Consider the following 21,517-nt stretch of genomic DNA (forward strand, 5'->3'; position numbering starts at 1 on the left):
ATAACATAACATGCAGTAAATACAGTGATATATTCACATGTTTTCAACTGACAGGCAACAAGTGTTCAAATGGCTTAACATTTCATTACCACTTCCGTTTATTGTTTTATTTTCTAAAAAGTCCAAGAAAAGGAAGATCTGAAAATCGAATAAGAATCGGAAAAAATTATAACTTCACTGCTAAAAGTACTAGCTAGCTACTAATATTGAACAGAATATTAAAATCGATGAATATGATTTCCGATCATGAACACAACGATTAACCCATGGTGGACTATTTTTAAATATGTAACATATTTTACGCATTGCAGGTCATTGGCACCTTGGTAAATTTATGTGCTAAGCAAAGCAAAGAGAAAGATCCATTAGATCCCTTCAATTTACGAACAGGATTACGTTTTATTGGTTAAACTCAAGTTGTTCTCTTGTAAAAATAGAGGGGCGTTAGGTGTGCTAAGATAGTTTTTTTTCGTTATATGGTATATTGAGATGGTAAATTTCGGTATATTTCTGAGGGTCAGACGGTATATCTTTGAGCGGCCACACTGCATAGCTCCCCTAATAACAAAAAATTATTAACAAATAGTACGGACGCGCAACGTTTTTCCGGCGATTAGGCAAACACGGCATCTAAACAGTTGTACGTCTGCATTTTGATGAATCAAATTTTGCCGCAAAACCAACTGATTGCGTCTGTGTGTGTGTGTTTGCGTGCGTGCGTGCTGTGTCAGAGTGTGTGTGGTGGCATATGACTCGTGTTTTTTAGCCGACAATTCATAAAAAAAATCAAGAAAAAATCAATTTAAGTGAAACTAAAACGCCGCTCAACTAAATTGTATTAACAAGTGAATGAAAAGTAAATGCTGTGGCTAGTTGGCAGCCAAACAAAAGAGAACCCCTCTTTCCGTTGCACTGTGTGCCACCCTTCTTATGTGTACCCCTCGCAGTCAAGCGTTTTGTTTGCTCAAATAAATTAAATATAGAATAAAATGCGTATTTGAAGGTTGCTGCTGCTCATTAAGTGCAAGTGCATCTATATATAGTTTTTAAATAAATGCATGGAAAAGAGAAATTCAAATTTAATTTATATCTGTGCTCTCTCTCCCCTCCCTCTCAGCGTTTTCGAAAAGTGAAATAAAAATTTGGAAAAAATGCAGATCAAAGAATTGTGAGTATTCCTTTCAGTACACCATTTATGCATAAATCTTTGCGTTTAAACATTTAAATGACAAAGGCAAGCCGCACAATACTTTGTGACAAATCGATTTTGTGCTCCCGCCTCTCTCTCTCTCCCTCTCTCTCTCGCCCTCTCTCTTCATCACTGTCGCGTGTCAGCCTTTGTTGTTGCCGTTGTTTTTGCTTTTCTGTTTTTTTCTTGTGCATTTATTTTACCGCAAAAGTATGTTTTTCTTATCAGAACGACTAGCATTGCCACGCTCGCTCTCTCTTCCACTCTCTCTCTCTCTCTTGGGCTACTCTCTCATCCAGGTGACGTAATGAGTTTCAAGTTGGAGGCTACGTAAGCGTCTTTTCACTTATTGGCCTCTCTCTTGAAGCCGTTCAACCATAATTCTCATTGAATTGCTGCGAAATTCGAGTAAAAGCCGACTTCAATTTGTTTAAGCGCCGCTGACGCCGCAGCCACTGCCAACCGGTGCCACGTTGTCAAATTCGCATTGTTGTTGGCGGTGACTCACTCTCGCACTCTTTCTCTCCCCCGCTTCCATCACTCTTTCGCGCTTCGAAGGCTTTAATCAAACAAGTTGTAAAATAAATGGTCGATAAGGTTTTATTTGTTTGTTGCATAAACTATGGTTTATAACACATTCGATGGCTAGTGTTTGGTTCGGGATCGGTTTACAAATGTCCCTCAATCAGAAGAGTGCTATAAATATGCCTCCAATCAATGCTATTAATGCTATAAAGATTCTCTTTGCAAATTATTCACGTTGCTGCCTGAAAATCACTTCCCTCCGCTCTGGCTCTCACTCCAGCGGTCCCACTGTCCCTCTCTTTTTCGCTCTCTCTCTGTAGCTGGAAATTATATTTATGAGGGGTATTTGTGGGAGTACAAGGGTGTATTGCGTTAAAGTGAAGGTGTGCACACTAAGCATTAAAGTGCGTGGTAGAAGGCTTATGAAGTACCTCCTGATGCGATATGATTGGAAGAAGATAGCATAGCGATAAAACAAAATCTATTCATTCGAAACAATCTGAAATTATTTCCTTCGATTCAATTCATCAGCTAAGCAGGGTATCCGTTAGTCTAAACTATTGTTCTGGCATTCTTATTCATTTTAATTTATGAACGGAAATTGCCAAAAAGGCTGCAAATTGAATTGCTCAATTTATTTTATAATTGATTTTGACATTGTCAGCAGCTGCCACGTGAAGGTTAAGGAAATATGAATAAATTTGAGGACCTGCTACAAGGTTAACCCTTACAGATACACGCAGTACGATTAAATCTCAGTTTCTTATCAAGTTTAGTAAATTGCCGTGCCTGTAATCAATCAGCATAGATAATGGCGAGTTCTTAACGCAGATTGTACAGCAAATCGATTGCTGAAAATTGCGAGTAATTGATAAACAGATTAAGTGTTGTAAGTTGCATCAAAGGGTTGTAGGGAGCGACGAACTGGGTGAGACTATTTTCGCACACTTTATCCCATATGCTGCACAAATATTAAACTCTGTTCAATATTCCCTCCTCATGGCACATTTGCATATTTGCAAAAAGTAAAAGTTTTTATTGCCAGATTTTTGCATCTTTTTGAAGTGTAAACCATTTGGTTGTGAACATTTCAACGCCTTCATTAAATGGGAAATGAAAAATGCAGGAAAAATATAAAAATATATACCATGAACGAACGTATTCCCACGTATTGTATGGATGATGACTGCAGGCTGATAAACAATTTGAAAATGCCTCCGGGACGAATGGCAAAAATGAAAATACATATTGTACAATCAAGTCGAAAGCGATAAACCAAATAACCTGCACTTAAAATGTGGCACGGCAAGCTTAAATGTTGTATGTGTGGCGTCCGCATTTCCCCGTGAACAAACATCTCTTTTTTCCGTGTGCCTCACAAATTAATACTTTAAGTGCAGGCAGAGGGAGTGCATTTTATTGACAGTCGACTGGGAAGTGAATTTATAATACAAATTGCATACACCACTCCTACAGTGCGGTGCGTATTTGTAGGGTTGCGTATCTGATATCGTTTGTGGTAAATGACCACTAGTAAACATTACTTTATGAGGAGTTTAAGGGATTTAAGTGAAAGAATAATCAATCAGTGCTTGGGTTTCCTTATACAAAAAGAAAAAAGACTTACAAAATGTTATTAAATATCATGTTTTATTTCTCACATCTCTCCGCTAATAGATCGTACTGTCATTTGCGCTCTTCAACTCTTTCAACTTTGATCTCTAAAAGCTAAAAACTTGTTTTCAATATCAGCATACAAACATATTTAAAAGATACATACATATGTACATACACACATACATACATATGTACGGACGTACATAAAGTCGTCGCACGAGTAATACTACGATTAGAGAGAGGTTAATGTCGGCTGAGGGAAAACGTACTCTGGCGTGACTTTTACAGCCCCACGACACTCCGATTGGCGCACTTTGAATCCCAGACATATCTGGGGGAGCCTACCCCCCAAACCCACCTGCCAGTCCCGTCTGCCTCCATCCAATCAATTTGAAAATGGCACGAGCTCTAATTTCAGTTCCGCCATTTGTATTTTCCATGTACATACTCTCTGATAAGATAACACGAAACATTTGTGCCGTTTAGGCGTCTGTGTGTGTGGTGTGTGCGCTCCAGTTAAAGTATCATTACACGATTCGAATGTACGAGTATTGGCTCGCAGCCCAGCCAAATTGTTGGTAATTGAGTGTGACTGATGGTAGATCAGATGGCCTAATGCCATATGCGGGCCCCGTAGAGACCATGACGCGAATAAAAAACGACGACTGTTAGACAAGGTTAATCCCAAGGCAATTGTGGGGGTTTTTTTGGGTTAAGTTTAATTGTGGGTTTTCAGAGTGTTGATTATGACTTTGACCCCAGAAGTGGGTCATGCAGAGAGGGATGTCCCTTTGGCAATATATTTGATGTGTATTCTTGTAGGGAAGATGGTCTGTCTCTCGATGTTCTTGGTATTGCTAGGACTATGATCCACCCGTGTCCTAGGCCTTCCTTTCATATGTTTTTTGATGCAGTCATCGATTGAATGAATATTTTCCTTGAAAGAAAAAACAACCTTCATTATGCATGCATACATACATATGTACATACATCATACATGTGTGATATGACCTCGCCCTTGCCCCCCTTGTCTCACCATTCCATTTCCAATCTCGCCACATGACATCTTTTACTGCGAAGTAAATCAATTATTACTGTACTTCAGACCAGCCTTCAATTGTTGTCCGAGAGTGGCGGCCGCCCACGAAGAGACCGCAGCGAGCCATGGCCAGAAGCTCCCTCTCTCCCTCTCTGTCACCCACTTTGGCCCACACTCACTCTGCCGGCCCACTCACACATTCACTTTCCATTTTCAATTATGCCAACAAAAGCAAACAATTTCCCCGCTTGTGCATGGCCACAGGGGAAGAGAGAAAGACCCACCTACCGAGCGACCCCCTTGAGGGTTTTCTTGTTTTCTTTCGGCAACTTTGGTCTCATTAAGAGCTCACTCTTCAGTGCTCTTCCCGCTGGCTGCTCAGCCGTTATTGTTGTTATTGTTTGTTTCGTGACTCAGTTGACTTTTATTCATTCATTCATTCTTTCTGTCTCTTCTCTTATTCTCGCCTGCGACAGTCCTTAAGTCAAACTACTTCTTCTTCCCAGCCCTTTCCTTTGGCTCTTCGCATATGTGACGATTTCTTTTATATCCGGATTTTGCCTTGTTTTGTTTTTGCATAATTTCTTTATTGCTTTCATTGTGTGCTCTGATTCACTAAACCCGTTCCTCTGTCACTCGCACATGCACTGAGAGAAATTTCAAAGATATCCAATAAAAATCCTCGTCTTGGTCTACAAGTGTAGCTGTATTTGTGGGAATAATTGATTCTCTATTTGTTCCCCCTTTTTTTTCAGTGCAAAAGTATTGGAGGACGTTTGCGTGTCTTGTATCGTTTGATCTCTCGCTTTGGGATATATGTATTTGACCCAGTTGTGGATGTTGTTTCTATTATTTCTTTCTCTCCCTTGGGGACACTAGAGAAGAGCTCTCGCTCCTCGTCCTGCCTGAGGGAACCCCCTCTGAAAAATTTATTTACTTATATCTGTACTCGTATCTTATTGGGACACAAACTTTTGTCACAAACTGTGTTCTCTGTTATTTCCTTCATGGGCCCAACGGCCATAAATATTTCCTTCTTGTTTTTGATTTTGGGGATTTTATGAGTCTTTCTTATTTTTGTTTCTTTTTGTCTGTCTTTTGTGTTTATTATGGGGAGGAAGCAGGAGACCAGGAGGACAACTTTCCAAGAAAGAAAAATATATAAGAGAAATAATTTTTTTTTTTTTGGGCAATTTCTTTGTGTGCCAAAAACTTTTACAATTTGAATTGATTAAACGATGAAATTTGATGAAAGGAAAAGTTTCCAGTATCGTTTTGTTTTCAGTAATTGAAGAATTAGATGGGATTTCTTTAATAAGAAAAAAGCAAAATAAATGGTTGCTAAAATTGATTGAACCATTACTTTGAACCATAATTAAATAATATATGTATTTGTATCTATTACATTTTTTTAATGAAATGTGAAAGATATATGTACAATCTTAACGAGACTTTTAAACTGACTGACACCTTCCGAAGAACCTTCAAAGCTCCTTCATCCACTATCCCTTAGTTTTACCTGCAATTTATTTGCCTTTTCTAATTAGTTTTGTACTCGCGAATAACTTCATTAACAATTAAGAGGCAGCATGAAAAGGTTTTAATTTACTTTAAACTCGAGCCCTTCTCTTCATTCCCTCTGCCCTCGCTCACACCTTAATCATCCATCTCAGTACCTGGCATGGACTAAGTCAAAAGTTAAACACTGCACAAAAGTGGGCAGGAGCAGCGCACGGCGAACTTCAACCTTGTGGGGGGGTGCGGTGTGGCGGGAAGGCAGCAGCGTCGCATAGTTGAGGCAACTTTTCCGGGGCATCGCCGACGCCACATTAAAGGGGCGACCACGCCCACCAGTTGCTCTATTCGGCTGGCAATTAGGAAACACATCATTACAAGTGTCAACAGAAGGGCCAAAAGGTTAATTGCGTCTGGAAGCAGCAGCAGTAGCAGCAAGGGCAGCAGTCCTCGTCAAACAAAGTATCAAAGTTGTCTCTGTCTCTCTCTCCCTGCCATCTTCTGCTCACTTTGATTGTTCCTCGTGTTTTGTTTTTTGTTGTGGGGTTTTCATGTGCTTGACGACAGAAGTGGGGTTAAAGGCAACAACAACACTAGATGACAGCTCATAAACTTGCAGGGAGGCGCCAAGACGTCGACGGGGGCTGATGCGGTGCGGGGGGCATGGGCGCTGTGGCTTTATGGCTAAGGAAAAGCTTTGCTTCACACCTCGTTGTGGAATGCCGAACGCTTCCTTCCTGCATTATCACCAGGGGAGCAATTTAACCCTTTATTACGTACCTGTGTAAATGTTTCATTTTACCCCAGACTTGGGCTAGATTGCAGTTTCTTGGAAAAATAACTTGAATGTTGCGCAAAACCGGAACTTCCTTGGGGCACATTGACAATCATGTTTAAATGGGAGTTTTTGTTGAATTTTAGATTCATAACTGAGGATTTGCCGTAGCTTAAGCAGAAGTTTAGCTGCGTAGTCTATCTTGGGAGGATTTGGAATGCGATGGCAATTGAATAAAACTGTTGGACAGAGAAGAGTAACTCCACTTCGTTGAGTGTATGTTCAGGAAAATAACTGTGTACCGTACAGTGTGTTTTTTCCCTCTTGTAAATATTTTCTGGCTAAAATTTGTGTGCAATTAAATTGTCCCCGTCCCCCAACGACAGCAGCGGCTGCAGCCGCAACAAATGTCATGCGAAAAAACAACTTTCAAGGCTGTGGCATAATTATGCGAAGGACCCACAGCACTTCCTGAAGCCACATCTGCAACCCTTTTTTTTCGGTAATTAGAGGACGAATGTGTTTGTGTGTGTGACTCGCTCGTATGCATGCAAATGGAAATGCTTTTGCGGAATTTTAATATTGCCAGGCAGCCCAGGCGGGCCGGTATTTTTTCCCTGGCTATTTTCGGTCAATGCATATTTATGTCTGCTTTTAATTAAAATGCGAGAATTTAAATTATGGTGCAGGTTGAACGAGTCCACAACTTTGCTCTCATTAGCATCTGGAGACAGATACATGATACACGATAAATGCCAGAGATTCGAGATACGCGTACGCCCGAGTGGCGCTTGAAAGTGTGGCAATTATCAGCTAAAGTGTTTGCCCCATCAAAGTGCTTATCTTGTAGATAAAGATATATGTTTGTGTGTATCTTTAAGTTAAACAAAGCGCTCAGAATGTCTTTAGAATAGTTGTGGCTAAGTGTTCTGTGGTTGTGTGGCTGTTAAATAAAGTTATTTTCAAGATTTTGTGTGCGAATGGGTTTTGTGGGTTTTGCTTTCTGGCGTTCCTTGGATCCTCCAGTAGAGTATCAAATACCTTTGTATCCACGCAGGCGGCCTGCATTTAATTAAAAAAATGTTTTTTATATTTAAAACTTAATTAAAATCATGTAACCTTTTATGCCTTCATTCGCTTATGCTCTCTCTCGTTGATATTTCTCTTTGCAGCCGCGTGACTTTGCCATTGACTGTGGAAGAGGTAAGTGAGGAGAGCCGCAAGGGTCGTAACCCCTCCATCTCGCAGAGTTAATGAAACTTTTCTTCTTTTGTGTGTCTGTGTTTCCAGTATCAAGTTGCACAATTATTCTCAGTGGCCGAGGCGTCAAAGGAGAACACAGGCGGCGGCGAGGGCATTGAGGTATTAAAGAATGAGCCATTCGACAACGTTCCACTGCTGGGTGAGTGCCGGTTAATCCCGATGGCTGCATCTGTTGATCATTTATTAATTCATGCTCTTCTTTGCAGGTGGCAAATACACTTCCGGTCAATATACATATAAGATCTATCATCTGCAATCAAAAGTTCCAGCGTACATAAGACTATTGGCACCCAAGGGCTCTCTGGAGATACACGAGGAGGCATGGAATGCTTATCCCTATTGTCGAACGATTATCACGGTAAATCGAGGGAGGGAATGGGGGAATGTCAAGGGGGATGTTTTGAGAGGATTGGGGGAGATCATTAGATTGATGCCAACAAATCTGTTTTATTTGTACGAATTTCTAGAACCCCAAATTCATGAAAGATGCCTTTAAAATAATCATCGACACCCTGCATGTCGGCGATGCGGGCGATTCAGAGAATGTAAGTGTCGGATCCCAGACAAAACACAACTAATTATTGTTCCTTTCTTTTATTTTTACTTTCATTATACCCATACGCATATTACTATTAATGTAACGACTAACATCAATCAAATCAAATCAATCGATCGTCATGCAATTCCCATTAACGTTTTTCTTTGGCTTGGTGTATGGTTTATGGTTTATGGCTTTGTGATCTGTACTGTTTATGTTCTTCTGCTAACAAGAATCCTGGTTATATGAACAAAAACTTTCTTATAACTATTGAATCGAATCATTTTAACAATGACCTTGGCGACTTACCGAATGTGAGTGTTGTGCGGTTGTCATGGCCTTTAAATTATTTATATATTTGTATATTTTACTTGTGTTGTTTGTAGTCTTTGTTTGTTTGCTTATCCATGTGCATGTGTCTCTCGTTCGTATCTAGAAACGCTTTCAATGTCTCCAATACAACGAATATGAAACTATCTTAAGATCTCTCGGTTCTGTTCTGTTTGCTTTCCACTTTGATCTCCCTGCAGGTGCACGAACTGACGCCGGATAAGCTGAAAGCACGCGAGATAGTGCACATTGACATTGCCAATGATCCGATATTGCCTGCAGATTTCAAGTCCGAAGAGGATCCCACCACGTAAGACTGCTTTCCTTTATTTTGCACACAACTTTAATTCGCCTTTCGCTTTCCAGCTACCAGTCAAAGAAGACGGGACGTGGCCCTCTGGTGGGTGCCGACTGGAAAAAGCGTGTGGATCCCGTGATGACCTGCTACAAGCTGGTGACATGCGAATTCAAATGGTTCGGCCTGCAGACAAGAGTAGAGAATTTTATACAAAAGTCAGAGCGACGCCTTTTCACAAACTTCCATCGGTAAAGGATCATTAAATGGAAATACACGCTGAAGTATTCATTAATTAATTGTATTTTGTGTGTCTTTTATAGCCAAGTTTTCTGTTCAACCGATCGCTGGTACGGTCTAACAATGGAGGACATTCGCGCCATCGAGGAGCAGGTCAAGGAAGAGCTGGACAAGGCGCGGCAGGTGGGCGAAGTGCGGGGCATGCGTGCGGATGCCGATTAAATATATTAGTAGTAGAAAATTGTAAAGCAAAATATAAAATGTGTATTGTAAAAAGGAGTAAAACAACAAAAACTAAAAGGCAAAGCAAAATACAAAATGAAGATACAAAATTGCATAAATAAATGTACGTTATAAAAACAAAAACAAAACTGGAAACAAAAACACCAACTGCAAAACTAAAAATCGAAAAGCAAAAGCATTAACGAAATGAAAGCAATTTGAATGCGTGGCGTGCATCAACAACCACAAAAGAACACCAAGTGTATGACAAGAAAGTATAAAAAAAATTAAAAATAAAAGTTTAGTTACATATAGAATAGAGCACCCGACAAAAAGAAACATTTGCAGGAGCGAACCCAACCTGCACTCGTATGTAAAATGTATTCACGGAAGGGACTCACGCACCTTTCTGTCTCCCAATTCGTTTTTCCTTCTCCTTGTAATGGAATTCAATATGGAAGTTGATTAAAGTTGCATTTTGTATAAATTTTGAGAATAAAACCAAATGACAGATTAATGTAAAAAGTTAAACACAAAAGCCACACACCAACCACACCACATTCGAAATGAACGAATATAAATGAGAATCGAAAGGGAAGGAAATCCATCCAGGGAGAGCCTGGAGCGGGTTCGCAGAGCAGAGCATTTTGAACATGCGATTTCTATAGACATAAAGACAAAGAGAGAGACAGAGAAGAGAGGAGATTAGATTGTTGAGACATCTCAAAAGATATGTACAATGTACATGGAAGGCAGGGTTTATTTGCATTCATGGTTTATGCATCCTGTGGTCTGCATTTGATTTGCATTTCAAAAAGTCAATGTAACAATCAGCCGAGAATGAGAAGGAGGAGGAAGCGGAGTAAAAGGTCGAGGGTCTGTGGTGTTTTGTTGTCAAATATGGACAGGGCAAACACAGTAACTTGCCTTTCATTTGGGTTGACTCAAGGATCGTGATAGCCAATAGTTTTCTTCGAGCATAAACAAACACTAGAAAACTGCCAATATCTACTCGATAAAAATGCCTAAAATTATATTAATAAAAGAGAACCACCTTAGACAAACACACAGAATCCAATCCAATCCAATCAAATTCCTACTCTCTGCACAGGACACAAATCTCGCGTATCTCGAAATGCTTCAAATAACTTTTTACCATCTGCCGCTACATTTTCTGCTCAAAAGGAGGAAGAAGGAAGAGAACCTTATACATATGTATATGTATCTACCGTGTATATCTATATATCTATCTATGAAACGTCCATTTTAAAACTAAAAATCTAAACCGAAAAACAGACAGAAATATCAAGTAATACAAAGCTTTTTAAATGATCTTAAAGCACACTTACAGACACACACACACACACACACACACACAAAGAGGGACACCCTATTAAAGATTAAATACAAAATGGATATACATGAACCTCATAAGCTTAAAGCATTCAGACAGCAATCATCAGATGGAAATGGAACAGGCATCAAGAGGATTTAAGTGGGGGAATATATATTGCGTACTCCATTTAAGAGGGAGCAGCTTTTATTTTTATATCACTCAACACTCAAACAGACACGCAGACAGAAAGAGACACAGATACGATAGCCACTCAGATAAATAAAAAATAAATGCATATACATACATATATATAGTGAATGCATCAGCATATGTACATAAATACACTTGAATCGAGGAGTACTTTAAAAATATAATAATAGCAAAAAGCGAAATGCGTTTACGAGATATATACAGTTAATATACATACAATATATATTCGATTCCATAACGTATACAAATTGCCTCAACTTGTTATTTGCTGTGTGAGTTCTCGTTCATTAGTTGGTTCGTTGGTTATTGATTGATTGATTCATTATAGCTACTTATCTACTGTACGTGTGTATGTGTGCGTTTTTTGAAGAACTCTCCTCTCTACTCAATGTGTGTGTGCATTCGCCTCTCTAAATGTGTTTACTAACGTGCTAAAAAATCCTCGGCCGGTTCGAGGTTAAATCTTTAAAACTCCAAACTTGATTTGTAGCAACAACAAGAAACTGTCGAGGGACTCAAATTTCAAACAATAACTCCTTTATAGGTCCCATCCAGCATTCATCATATAACCAGTACGTATATCAACAATAAATTTCATTTATATGGCACCGCCCTCACCAGCACACCCCACCCATACCCTCACATCTACTAGATCGAACGAATACCAGAATTGTAGGCATTAAAATAAAATATACACCACAATTTAGACAAATTATAAGGAAATATAATTAATACATTCTCATTACATCAAAAATCTAATTCGATTTCAATATTTGAAATAAATTCGCGTTCAATTTTTCTCGAAATAAAGATAACAAAAAAATATAAATATAAAAACTAAAGTAAAACCCTATTTAATTAATGCTGTTAATTAACGTATAATTTGATAACGTAATACAAATGATAATAATAATTATACATACATATACAACATAAATGATTTTTGACATAAGCTGAAAAAAATACAACAAACAAATTGATAATTGATACATGAGTAAAACCCAAGTTATAAGCTGTTAAAAATACAAAATAATATAAAACAAAATAAAAACGAAAAACCCATACAAATTGTATTGTAGAAATTATTTTAATTGATGAAAATAAAGCATTATTAATTATATATAATATATACAGACACACGCGCGGACAATTGACTATTTATTCGTATACGTTGGTGAAGAGTAGGAAATACATTAATGTAGTATGTAGAGGTATTTTGAACATTGATAAAATAGTAATAATAGTAGATCTCGTCTAGTAGTTGGCCAGCCAGAAGAACTGGCGCACTTCCTCCTCGTTGGAGGGCCGGCAATGTGGCGGCGGTGTGATCAGAGAGTTTCGAAGCGATGTCATGGCCATCATGTTGCGCTTGACGGCCTTCGATAGATCTATTACACGCTCTGGGTAATGCACTCCAATCAGGCACTCGTACTGCACCTGCTGCTCAGCCGACAAGCGCCAGGGTTCGTGGCTGAAAAGGAAATCGAATGAGGAACAAAGCACCTTCAAAGTACATCAGTCTACTCACATAAACTCCCTGGGTAAATTCTTTAACTCCGGTACATATCGCCGAATGTACACCCCCTCCGGGTCGAGTCGCTTGGCAAGCGCCACAGGACAGGTCACCAAAGAAGAGTCCAGCAGGCGCTCAAAGGCCGAACTCGAGACCCACATCCAGTTGCCAGCACACACCGACCAATCCGCATCGAGCAGATACTTGAGAAAGTGCTTCAGCCCGGGCTCCCAGCTCTGCCAGAGCCCGCCGCGGGTGAGAAAGGTGGCCACCGTGTTGCGGAGCGTGTGATGTAGCCAGCCCTCGGCGAGCAGCTGTCGCATGGCCCCATCGATGAGGGGAAAACCGGTTTGTCCCAGGCGCCAGCGCTGCAGGAGATCTTCATCGGGCTTGGCCCACGGAATGCTCAGGCAGATCTCGTTGCCCTCCATGCGGTCATAGTTGGGATTATTGACGGACATCGTGTAGAAGTACTCCCGCCAGATGAGCTGCCCGGTGATGTGTGCGCCGCCAGCCATTTGAACGCCACGTACACAGGCCGCCAGCTGAACATTCTCGAAGAGATCATGGACGCTCCAGTAGAAGCGGCGCACCGAGAGGCAGCCGAAGCGCAGATGGGCGCTCATCGACTTGGGCGCCTCCTGGATGTTGGGCATCGCCTGGTTGGGCAGATAGTAGCCCCGCTCGAAGGCGTTCCTCTCCACCTTCAATCGCTCCTCGAGAAGTGCGAGGGCCTGGGTCTCGCCACCGCGCCAATTGATCTTCGCCAGGAAGCCCATGTTGTCGCTGTAGATGTTAAAGTGCTCCGGATTGGGAATCTTATCGAAGCAGCCCAGATGTTGCCTCAGTTCCGGCGCCAGTTGGATGAAGGTGGCATCATCGATGTGCGCATCGACTGCAGGTCGCGGCGGCACTCCAATAATCTGCACAGTGTGCTGCAAAGACAAACCACTTTAACCATAGGGAATCAATGCACCAAAGGACCAAACACTCACTAGAAACATTTGATAGGTCAAAGGGGGTATGCCACCGTTGGTCTCGATAACGAGACGCGGATCCCACAGCGTGTGGGACACCTTCTCCACGTACTCAATGCCCAACTCGCGGCACATCAGCCTGGCTGCCTCATCCCGCTCGTTCCAGATGGGCTCGCAGTCCAGTTCGGCGCAAATCTTGTGCAGACGCACTTGCTCGTGCAGCCGGCGGAAGATGAGCGTCGGCTCACCCTCAAAGACAAACAGTCGACCGCGTCCCTCGGTGGCCGCTTGCAGCTGCTCATCGATGTCTTGCAGAGAGTCCAGCAGGAAGCGCATGCGGTTGTAGCCCACGCTTTTGGTGCCTTGGTGTCAATAAAGGGGAGAAGTAATCATATTTGTGAGTATTTTTCTCCATCTCGTTCTCTTGCTCTCAGCAATTCAATAGTACGATCTTTTTTTTTTCTCAGTATTGCTTTAATTCACACCATCTTTTATACACACACACACGTGCTGACAATTGCTGTAATTAATTCTCACTCTCTGCTCATGCAAATGCTAGCGCAAAGCTCCCCTCTTATCGGTCAAATTAGTAGCTCTTTTCCTCTCTCTCTCTCTTTGTCGCTGGCGCTCCCACAAAGCTCAAAAGTGCATGCTATTCGGCAGCTGTGCTTTCCGTTTGCTTTCTCGCTTCCTCCTAGCGTGTTCTATGCAAAATTCTCTCTATTTACTTAACCACTTTACCGCTCTCCCATTTTACAATTCTGCCAGCGCTAGCCACAAATCGCATTAGAACGCGCTGTTTGTTTTGCTACGCCTCGCTTCTTCCCTGCAGCACCTTCGCCCTCCTCTAACCAACAAAAAAATGCATTTGCTGAGCTTTCGTTCCGCCACAGAGGGGTTGCCGGGGCGAAAGTTGATGCGAGAATAAAAATGTGATAACCGCAATGCAAGACGGAATAGAATAAAAACGATATTAGCTCATAGACGGAGGGAGCGTGTAAATTGAAAAGGAGAAGGAATATAACTGCGCTCTTCCCCATGCACTCTCTCACCTGCACTCTCGCCATCGAATATGAATACGGGTATGAGGGCAATGCCTTGATCTTTTTCTTCAAGTGCGGCCAGCAGAGCGGGATTGTCGTGCAGCCGAAGGCCATGGCGGAACCACAAAACATTTGCACCACGGGCAGCCATCTCGGGCAGCAATCTGCAGGTGGGGAATTACTAGAAAACGCTCTCTCTCGTTCGCTTTTATAGCTGTTATATGGATTGCTCTCCTCTGGTTGCTTTAATAGGGAAATAGCGCAGATAGAATTGTAGACTTGAGTTCCGCTTTTGCGATGCGCTCGCGCCGGTTGCTAATTGACGAATGTGTTGACGGAGACGGAGATTCCAGCCAGCCAGCAGCTTAACTGTTGCTTGGATCCAAACGAACTTGGAATCGGAGCGGGGACTCGCGGCCAAGTTACATTAGTGCTGAGGTAAGTTACACCCACTCTTGGAGTGGATTATTTGATTTACAGTTTGATAGCAACCTTCCATTCGTTCTCCACTCCACTAGCTGCTCCCAGCGACTGTCGTAAGAGTGAGCTCTCTGGTAAGCGCACACCCTGCTTTTAATATACTCTCCCCTCAAGTCGCGTCATCAACACAAAAGCTTAGTGTGTGTGTGTGGCGGCATTTAGCCTACGGTTCGTTGCATTGTGAGCACTGCACCGTACCACCCCATAGAACAGCCAGCACCACACCCGGCTCAATCTCTGTAGCTGTCTCTGTCACTCGCTCAACAATTCTCCATGCCAGCGGCTACCCACTTTACAATACACAACTGTTGCTTACGGGGGAACTTTTCTGTAACCCTGCGAAAGGGTATATACGGTGTTTAAACTGGTTTTAGGCAAGAAAAGAGTATAATAAGTGCAGAGATTATGGGAGTTTTCTCAGAGATATACAATATGTTATCATAAAACCAATCAGATGATCTTTCACTTTCCATAGCTAAACCTATAAATAAATATTCATTACAGGGTATCCCAAGGACGCCTCTTGCAGCACTTTCTAGTCCCTAAATTTACGTGTAATGCATTGCTATGGTAACCCAAACCCAAACCCTCAACCCACTACCCGCCGTCTCCCCATCCTGGACAAGCATCCACCCTACGCCGCTCCAGCCTCCTACACCCTGCTGTGCACATGCATCACAAAAAACTTCGACTTTGCATGTTGCCCAGACAACGCCAGCAGCAGAAGCTGCGGCAGGGGCTGAAGCTGGTGCTGGGGCATGCAACGTGCGTAACGGGATGTCAACTGCAAAGCTCTGAGCCGCACGTGTACTGGCACACACACAACAGGGGGACGCAAGGAAGGGGGAACCTACGTACGTACGTACATGCAACAGTCAAGCAAAGCCTTTCAGATGCTCCTCTGCTGCTGCTGATGATGATGATGATGATGATGGGTCCTGTGCGGTTACTGGGAACTGGACGAACAATAGCAGAGAAGGACTCGCACAAAACAATCTTCTCAGAACTGTGTTGGCTTTTATGAAACTAATTTGCGTCCATCGATTGGGAAAGGAGTTGTTGGGATTGCGACTGGCAAAAGGAAAGAAAAGAAATTAAATTGCCAGAGATTTCGGCCCCATTATTACTCATACGCCATGTGCGGGCCACGGAGATGTATGGTTTCCTGTTGTGGCAATTGCAGCCAAGCGGTTACCTTGGGGATAGTTTACATGGATACTCCAGTCTCTCCTTCTAGCACGATTTATCATTGTGGGGGCAACTGGCAGCTGGGTGTCTTGTGCCCTGCTCCCAGCTCAGGTGCACTGAGGCTACGGCTACGGCCGCTGGCTGCTTGTCTCATTCTTTCGCTCAACACGTCACCAAGGACTTGACGGGCATCCTTTGTGCAATCAGTGGAAGGAGCACACACATCCAACCTTGCGCTCTTCCGTTGCCTCCATTTGTGCTGTTGCTTCGTTACATGACATCACAGAGGCAGTGGCAGTGGCAGAGGCAGAGGCAACAAATTGCAGATTGCTGCTTGTTACGGGGAGAGGCAGAATATAGGGAAGGAATTCTTGTGTATATAATTCTCGAGTCTTGCATTGTCTACTCGTTGCTGTTCTATGAGCCGAACAGCAAGCAGGCAGTCCAGGCAGTGCAGGTCAGGACAGCTCAGGCAATGTGTAACAGTTCATGTAGCAATAACCAACTCCTCTCTGCCATTCTGCCACCCTGACTCACTGCCTCCCTTCAAATGCGAGTTCAAACAATAAAATCTAGAGAACAATCCATCACAATTTTGTGAAGCGATTATGGGGCATTGCTTTTTAAGGGGTTTCGCCTTTTTGTTGAGTGAATCATTCATGGAAATGTCACATTCAGAGAGGGGGAACATGTGCGCACACAGACATAACTAAATGAATCAACTGAATCATTGTTAACATATGTACAGGATTGACAGAAATCTGACAAATGCGAGAAATGTATGCATGTGCAAACGAATTTAATATGCAAAACAATTGAGAACTCTCATGTCGGTAAGGAGATTATGTAGTTCTCTGGCAAACAGTCAGCTGCACAGATTTTCCAGGAATTTCTCTTAATCACATAAGTGTGTCCATGGACAGTGCGTAACAGAAATGACAGACTTTAGGGCTTGAAGGGTAGACTGAAATTAAAGGAAAGCTCCAACTTTTACTCTCCGAAACACACGGAAAACATATCCATTACTCACTCTGCCAGCCCCTTTAAAGGGCATTCAAGTGGGGGTGGGTGTATATACATATTATGCATGGATACATGCCCATATGCAACTTGTGTTTTCTTTGACCAGAGCTCCTCATGCTCCTCATCATTTATCCCACTCTCTCTCGTTCGCTTTGTTTCCACCGATTGTTATTCTTTGACCCCTTTGTGTGAATGTGTTTGTTCTGCTGGCAGGACTTTACTGACTTTACTAATACAAGTTAAACAATCAAATATGTCAATCATACGCACCATTGGACCCTTTGTGTGGCACCACCAATACCAGCAACAGAACACGAACTCCAGCCAGGCCTGGCCCTGGCCAGTGTTCGCGCCCATCCCATGGAAAGCCATTTGTCTGGGCAATAATATTTAATGTAATTTTATGTGCATATGTATGTATGTCAGTAAGGGTGTTGGGTTGGGTCCTAGCACAGGACTTAACTACTCTATGGGGAAACTTTTGCTGGCTGGCATGCAGATTTAATATGCAAAAGGGTTCCCACCTTTTTAACTTAAGTGAGATTTATATTACATTTCTTTTACCTGTTCGCTCAGGGGAAAGCCATCACACTTTTCTTGCATATTTTTCTACAATATTTAATATGTTCTTTAAAAGTAAAAGTAAAGTCATTTTTGGCTACAACTATAAGTAAAACCATAGCTGAAATATTTACATCATGTGATGATAATTGTTATTAAAACCAGTTCAAAAGTTGATTAATTATTTGTACAAAGTTCTTTTTATATTGCCAAAAGGATATCCCCACCATCCTTTCAAAAAGTTGTCTAAAATTGCCCAAAATTAATTATTACAATTCATAAATCCTCCTCTTTGAAGGGCAAATTTAAATCGTAATAATTTCGTGTAAGCTGTTATGAAATGTAATATCTAATGCAATATTTATTTTCTAGCCATAACTAATAACTCCTCTGTGCCTGCTACTCCGTTGTCTGTCTGCCCAGAGCTTATGGAATCCCGTATTCAATGGAATATTTAATTCCAAATCCTTATAGATGAAACCCTCTCTGTGGAAGGGCATTCGGACTGCAATCGGACATTGGATGAACACTTAAATATGGCGACCCGCTGGCTGCTCTGCTTTGTTATTTTTATGCGAAATTGTTGTAATTGGTTTTTCGTTCTTTGTTTTTGTTGTTTGCCGCTGCTTCTGCCATAGTTTATTTTTAGTCAAAATGCCAGACGCGCACGCACACACACACTTCAGCAGTCTAAACGGGGATAAATACACACACACACGCACATGTGTAAGTGACGGGTTGCGTGTCTGTCAACGTGTGAGTATCTGTATGGGTGTGAGTGTGTGTGGGGTAGGGGGAGTGTATCTATGTACGTGTGTGCATGGCGGCTGTCAACAACAGGCGCCGCCTGTCAGGGCAAACAAGTAGAACGTAGACCGACCAACCGCCGGATATGCAGGGTATAATAAATAAAGAGGGTAGGGGCAGTGCCTCTGGGAGAGTGTGGTCTCACCTTTCCATCAAACATGCCCTGGGGCCATGGCTAGGGACCGTCCTTGCAGCATTGTTTGATTTACCTGCGGGTATCACGGACAGACGAGGCATTCAGGCGAGGAAAAACTACGCCCACAACGAGCCCCAGCCCCAGCCCCAGCCGCAGCCCCCCTCCCAGCTCGAAACCCTTGCACCCAGAGCAGAGCTGGCTTGCGTGTACAGTGAACCCTTGCTTTTGACTGACGTCAATTGGTAAAGTTAACCGAGTCGTATTAATGCCTTACGTCCTTTTCAAATTGTAAATATTGTTTCATGTCTGATTGATTGCACCCAACAGAGGCAGAGCCACAGCCACAGCCATGACTTTATGGCTCTCTCTCTCTCTCACTCTCTCATCTCTTGCTATCCTTCTCTGGCCTTGTCCCGCTCTGCCAGTGTCCGCCCTTTTTGGCATATATGCCGACAAATTAACTCGCATAAATATTTATGTAAAGCAAAAGGGACTCGGCACTCGGACTGCTGTGTACCCTGCTGAGAGGCCACCTTTGAAGTCAAGCGAGGAGCCAGAATTGGCAGCAGAAGCTGCTCCTGCTACTGCTCCTTCTCCTCCTGCTCGAGGGACCTTTGTTCGAGGGTGGCGGAACAGTTGTTCCGCTTTATTGAACACTTGTTCAGTGGGGGGGATCCGTTGGACTAATTAAACGGGGGATTCGATTGGTGAGTGCAAACATAAGCCAGTTCTTTGACTAACTTCAGGGAGTACACGCATTGCCTCCCCCCATCAATGAGAGTCGGAGTCCAAATGGCATACAGGAGTGGCGGAGTTAAACTTTAACAACTTTTCCAATAGCTGGAAGCGGTCACGAGGTCACGTTTATAGCCCCATTTCACGATGTGGCATTAAGCCGCATTATCGCAACTGATGTCCTGTGCCGAGGTCCAGCCATTTGTCCAGCCCGCAGTTGAACTCAAGAGGAAGTGCGCACCCCTTTTGGTGGCCAAGGAAATTGGCTAATATCCTTGATATATTCGCAGTCATAAATCCTTAACAGGACTATTAATTTATGTGAGGAAGAGACACTGAAGCCAGAGCAAATGTCACGCTGTATGGCTGGAAGAAGAAAGTTTTTTGGGGCCGAGAGCGAGACAGAGATTCCGCTTTAATGAATGATTCTGTTGCTGCTCTTGGCAAAAAACACAAACAGCGAACAAATATTAATCATTTTTAATGAATTTGATGTCAGCCATGAACATTATTATGCAGCTTTTTCCCGCTACGCTGACATATAGCAAACGGAATTCGCGCTGATTAAAAATGCCGCCAGCAGAAGATCCCGAGGCTGCAAGTCTACTATTTCCAGCGTCAGTTGCTGCTCCCTGGGCGCATTCATAAAAGTAAATTATGTAAACGAAACTTTCTTTTCGTCTCGTCTGCCGTTTCTGTTCTTTTCTTTCATTTGCCTGCTTTCATTTCCATCAGGCTTCATTTCCCGTCTTGCTGCTCGTCTTTCTTCTTGGCATTCTCATGCTCAATCTCTCCATTCTCTTCGTGCTTCAATCTCCCCTTTCAGAAGCTCAAATAATTGTTTTGAACTGAACTAATTTTCAAGCCCCTCCTGCAAAGTCCTGCTTTTCTTTTACGCCATTTTCCTGGCTCCTTTCGCACTTCTCGGACGTTGCATGCAATTTGGGACCGGTAGGAAAGGGAAATTCGGAAATGGCAAGGTGCAAATGAGAAATGAGGCACAATGGCAAGGGAAATCGTTAGGTGGGCGGGTAGGGGTATGTAGGGGACTTTGCATAAAAAACGGGGTACATGGGTTTGTTTTTTGTTTGAATATTTTATGCAACAAATTAGCAAAGCAAATGAATTTATTTCCAGGAACATTAAAGCCGCAGACAGCCAGGCAGCACATCCCCACTGTGCATGCTCCACGCAGCACACCACACACCACACACCACGTTCCCCTCTTGCCGCACACCACAACCCCTCTGAACGAAGCTTTCCCTCTGGCTGCTCGGACGACTTAAAGACAACTTAATCTTTGCGCTTAGATCGGGGATTGAAAAATGGCTTGATGCGGCGCTAAAAAGATTTGGTCGCCTTAAATGCTGTCGTTTATCTCGCACTTGGCTTAGAGCGAGTCTGTGTGTGCCATGCCCTCTCTCTCTCGCCCTATGAGGGGGTTTGTGTGTGAGTACTCTATGGAGCAGTAATTCACACTTATACACCCATAAACATACACCAAGAGGGAGAGTGCGAGAGAGCGGGCGGGCACGTGGCTGAGTGTGTGTTTGCTTGCTGGCTGGCTGGCTGGCCGGCCTGGCCTGCCCCGAAGCGCTGGCGGCTTCTGTTTGCTGAATAAATGCTACAGCAGCGTCACCTTCTTGCCCCCTAAAGGCAGAGCAAGGAGAAGAATCAGAGGAACGACATGGCAGGGGTACGGGGCATTGGACACGGTGCGGGGGCATTGGTACACCACTAAATAGGAGGCTGGGACAGTGGGGATCGGCATGTCAAAGGCACGTGCAATGCAATATAAACAATTTCCCACACTCAGACACACACACACACGAATACACACAGTTGCGTGTGTGTTTTGTGGCTCTGTTGGAACTAACCGGCGGCTTTTCATTTTCGCTCAACACACGCTGGGAAATGCCTTTGCCAGTGGCCAGGCTATGCCACTGCTGCTGCTGCTGCC

The 21,517-nt window shown here is 42.9% G+C and overlaps 2 protein-coding genes across 4 annotated transcripts; one reads left to right on the forward strand and one right to left on the reverse strand.

Moving 5' to 3' along the window:
* The first annotated feature begins 566 nt into the window (after positions 1-566).
* Positions 567-10,584, forward strand: LOC117898767 (phosphatidylinositol transfer protein beta isoform). Of its 3 annotated transcripts, none has more exons than XM_034808399.1 (9): positions 567-640; positions 1,118-1,168; positions 7,833-7,863; positions 7,951-8,062; positions 8,130-8,281; positions 8,695-8,775; positions 8,992-9,101; positions 9,158-9,337; positions 9,410-10,584. In XM_034808399.1, exons 2-9 carry the CDS (start codon positions 1,152-1,154, stop codon positions 9,546-9,548), a joined length of 822 nt encoding a protein of 273 aa, XP_034664290.1. In that variant the 5' UTR covers positions 567-640; positions 1,118-1,151; the 3' UTR covers positions 9,549-10,584. The 3 variants fall into 3 exon arrangements, with proteins under 3 accessions (XP_034664290.1, XP_034664292.1, XP_034664291.1); XM_034808401.1 differs by lacking the exon at positions 8,695-8,775 and adding an exon at positions 8,391-8,468 and having other exon boundaries at positions 578-640; XM_034808400.1 differs by lacking the exon at positions 567-640 and adding an exon at positions 750-856.
* Positions 10,585-12,239: 1,655 nt separating this feature from the next.
* Positions 12,240-14,972, reverse strand: LOC117898764 (cryptochrome-1). Its single transcript, XM_034808394.1, has 4 exons — positions 14,637-14,972; positions 13,603-13,946; positions 12,623-13,542; positions 12,240-12,565 (listed from the first exon to the last, which is right to left on the reverse strand). The coding sequence occupies exons 1-4, from the start codon at positions 14,776-14,778 to the stop codon at positions 12,349-12,351; spliced, it is 1,623 nt and encodes a 540-aa protein (XP_034664285.1). The 5' UTR covers positions 14,779-14,972; the 3' UTR covers positions 12,240-12,348.
* Between the last annotated feature and the right edge of the window lie 6,545 nt (positions 14,973-21,517).

The sequence above is a fragment of the Drosophila subobscura genome, chromosome O (assembly GCF_008121235.1).
Source record: "Drosophila subobscura isolate 14011-0131.10 chromosome O, UCBerk_Dsub_1.0, whole genome shotgun sequence".
NCBI classification, from domain to species: domain Eukaryota; kingdom Metazoa; phylum Arthropoda; class Insecta; order Diptera; family Drosophilidae; genus Drosophila; species Drosophila subobscura.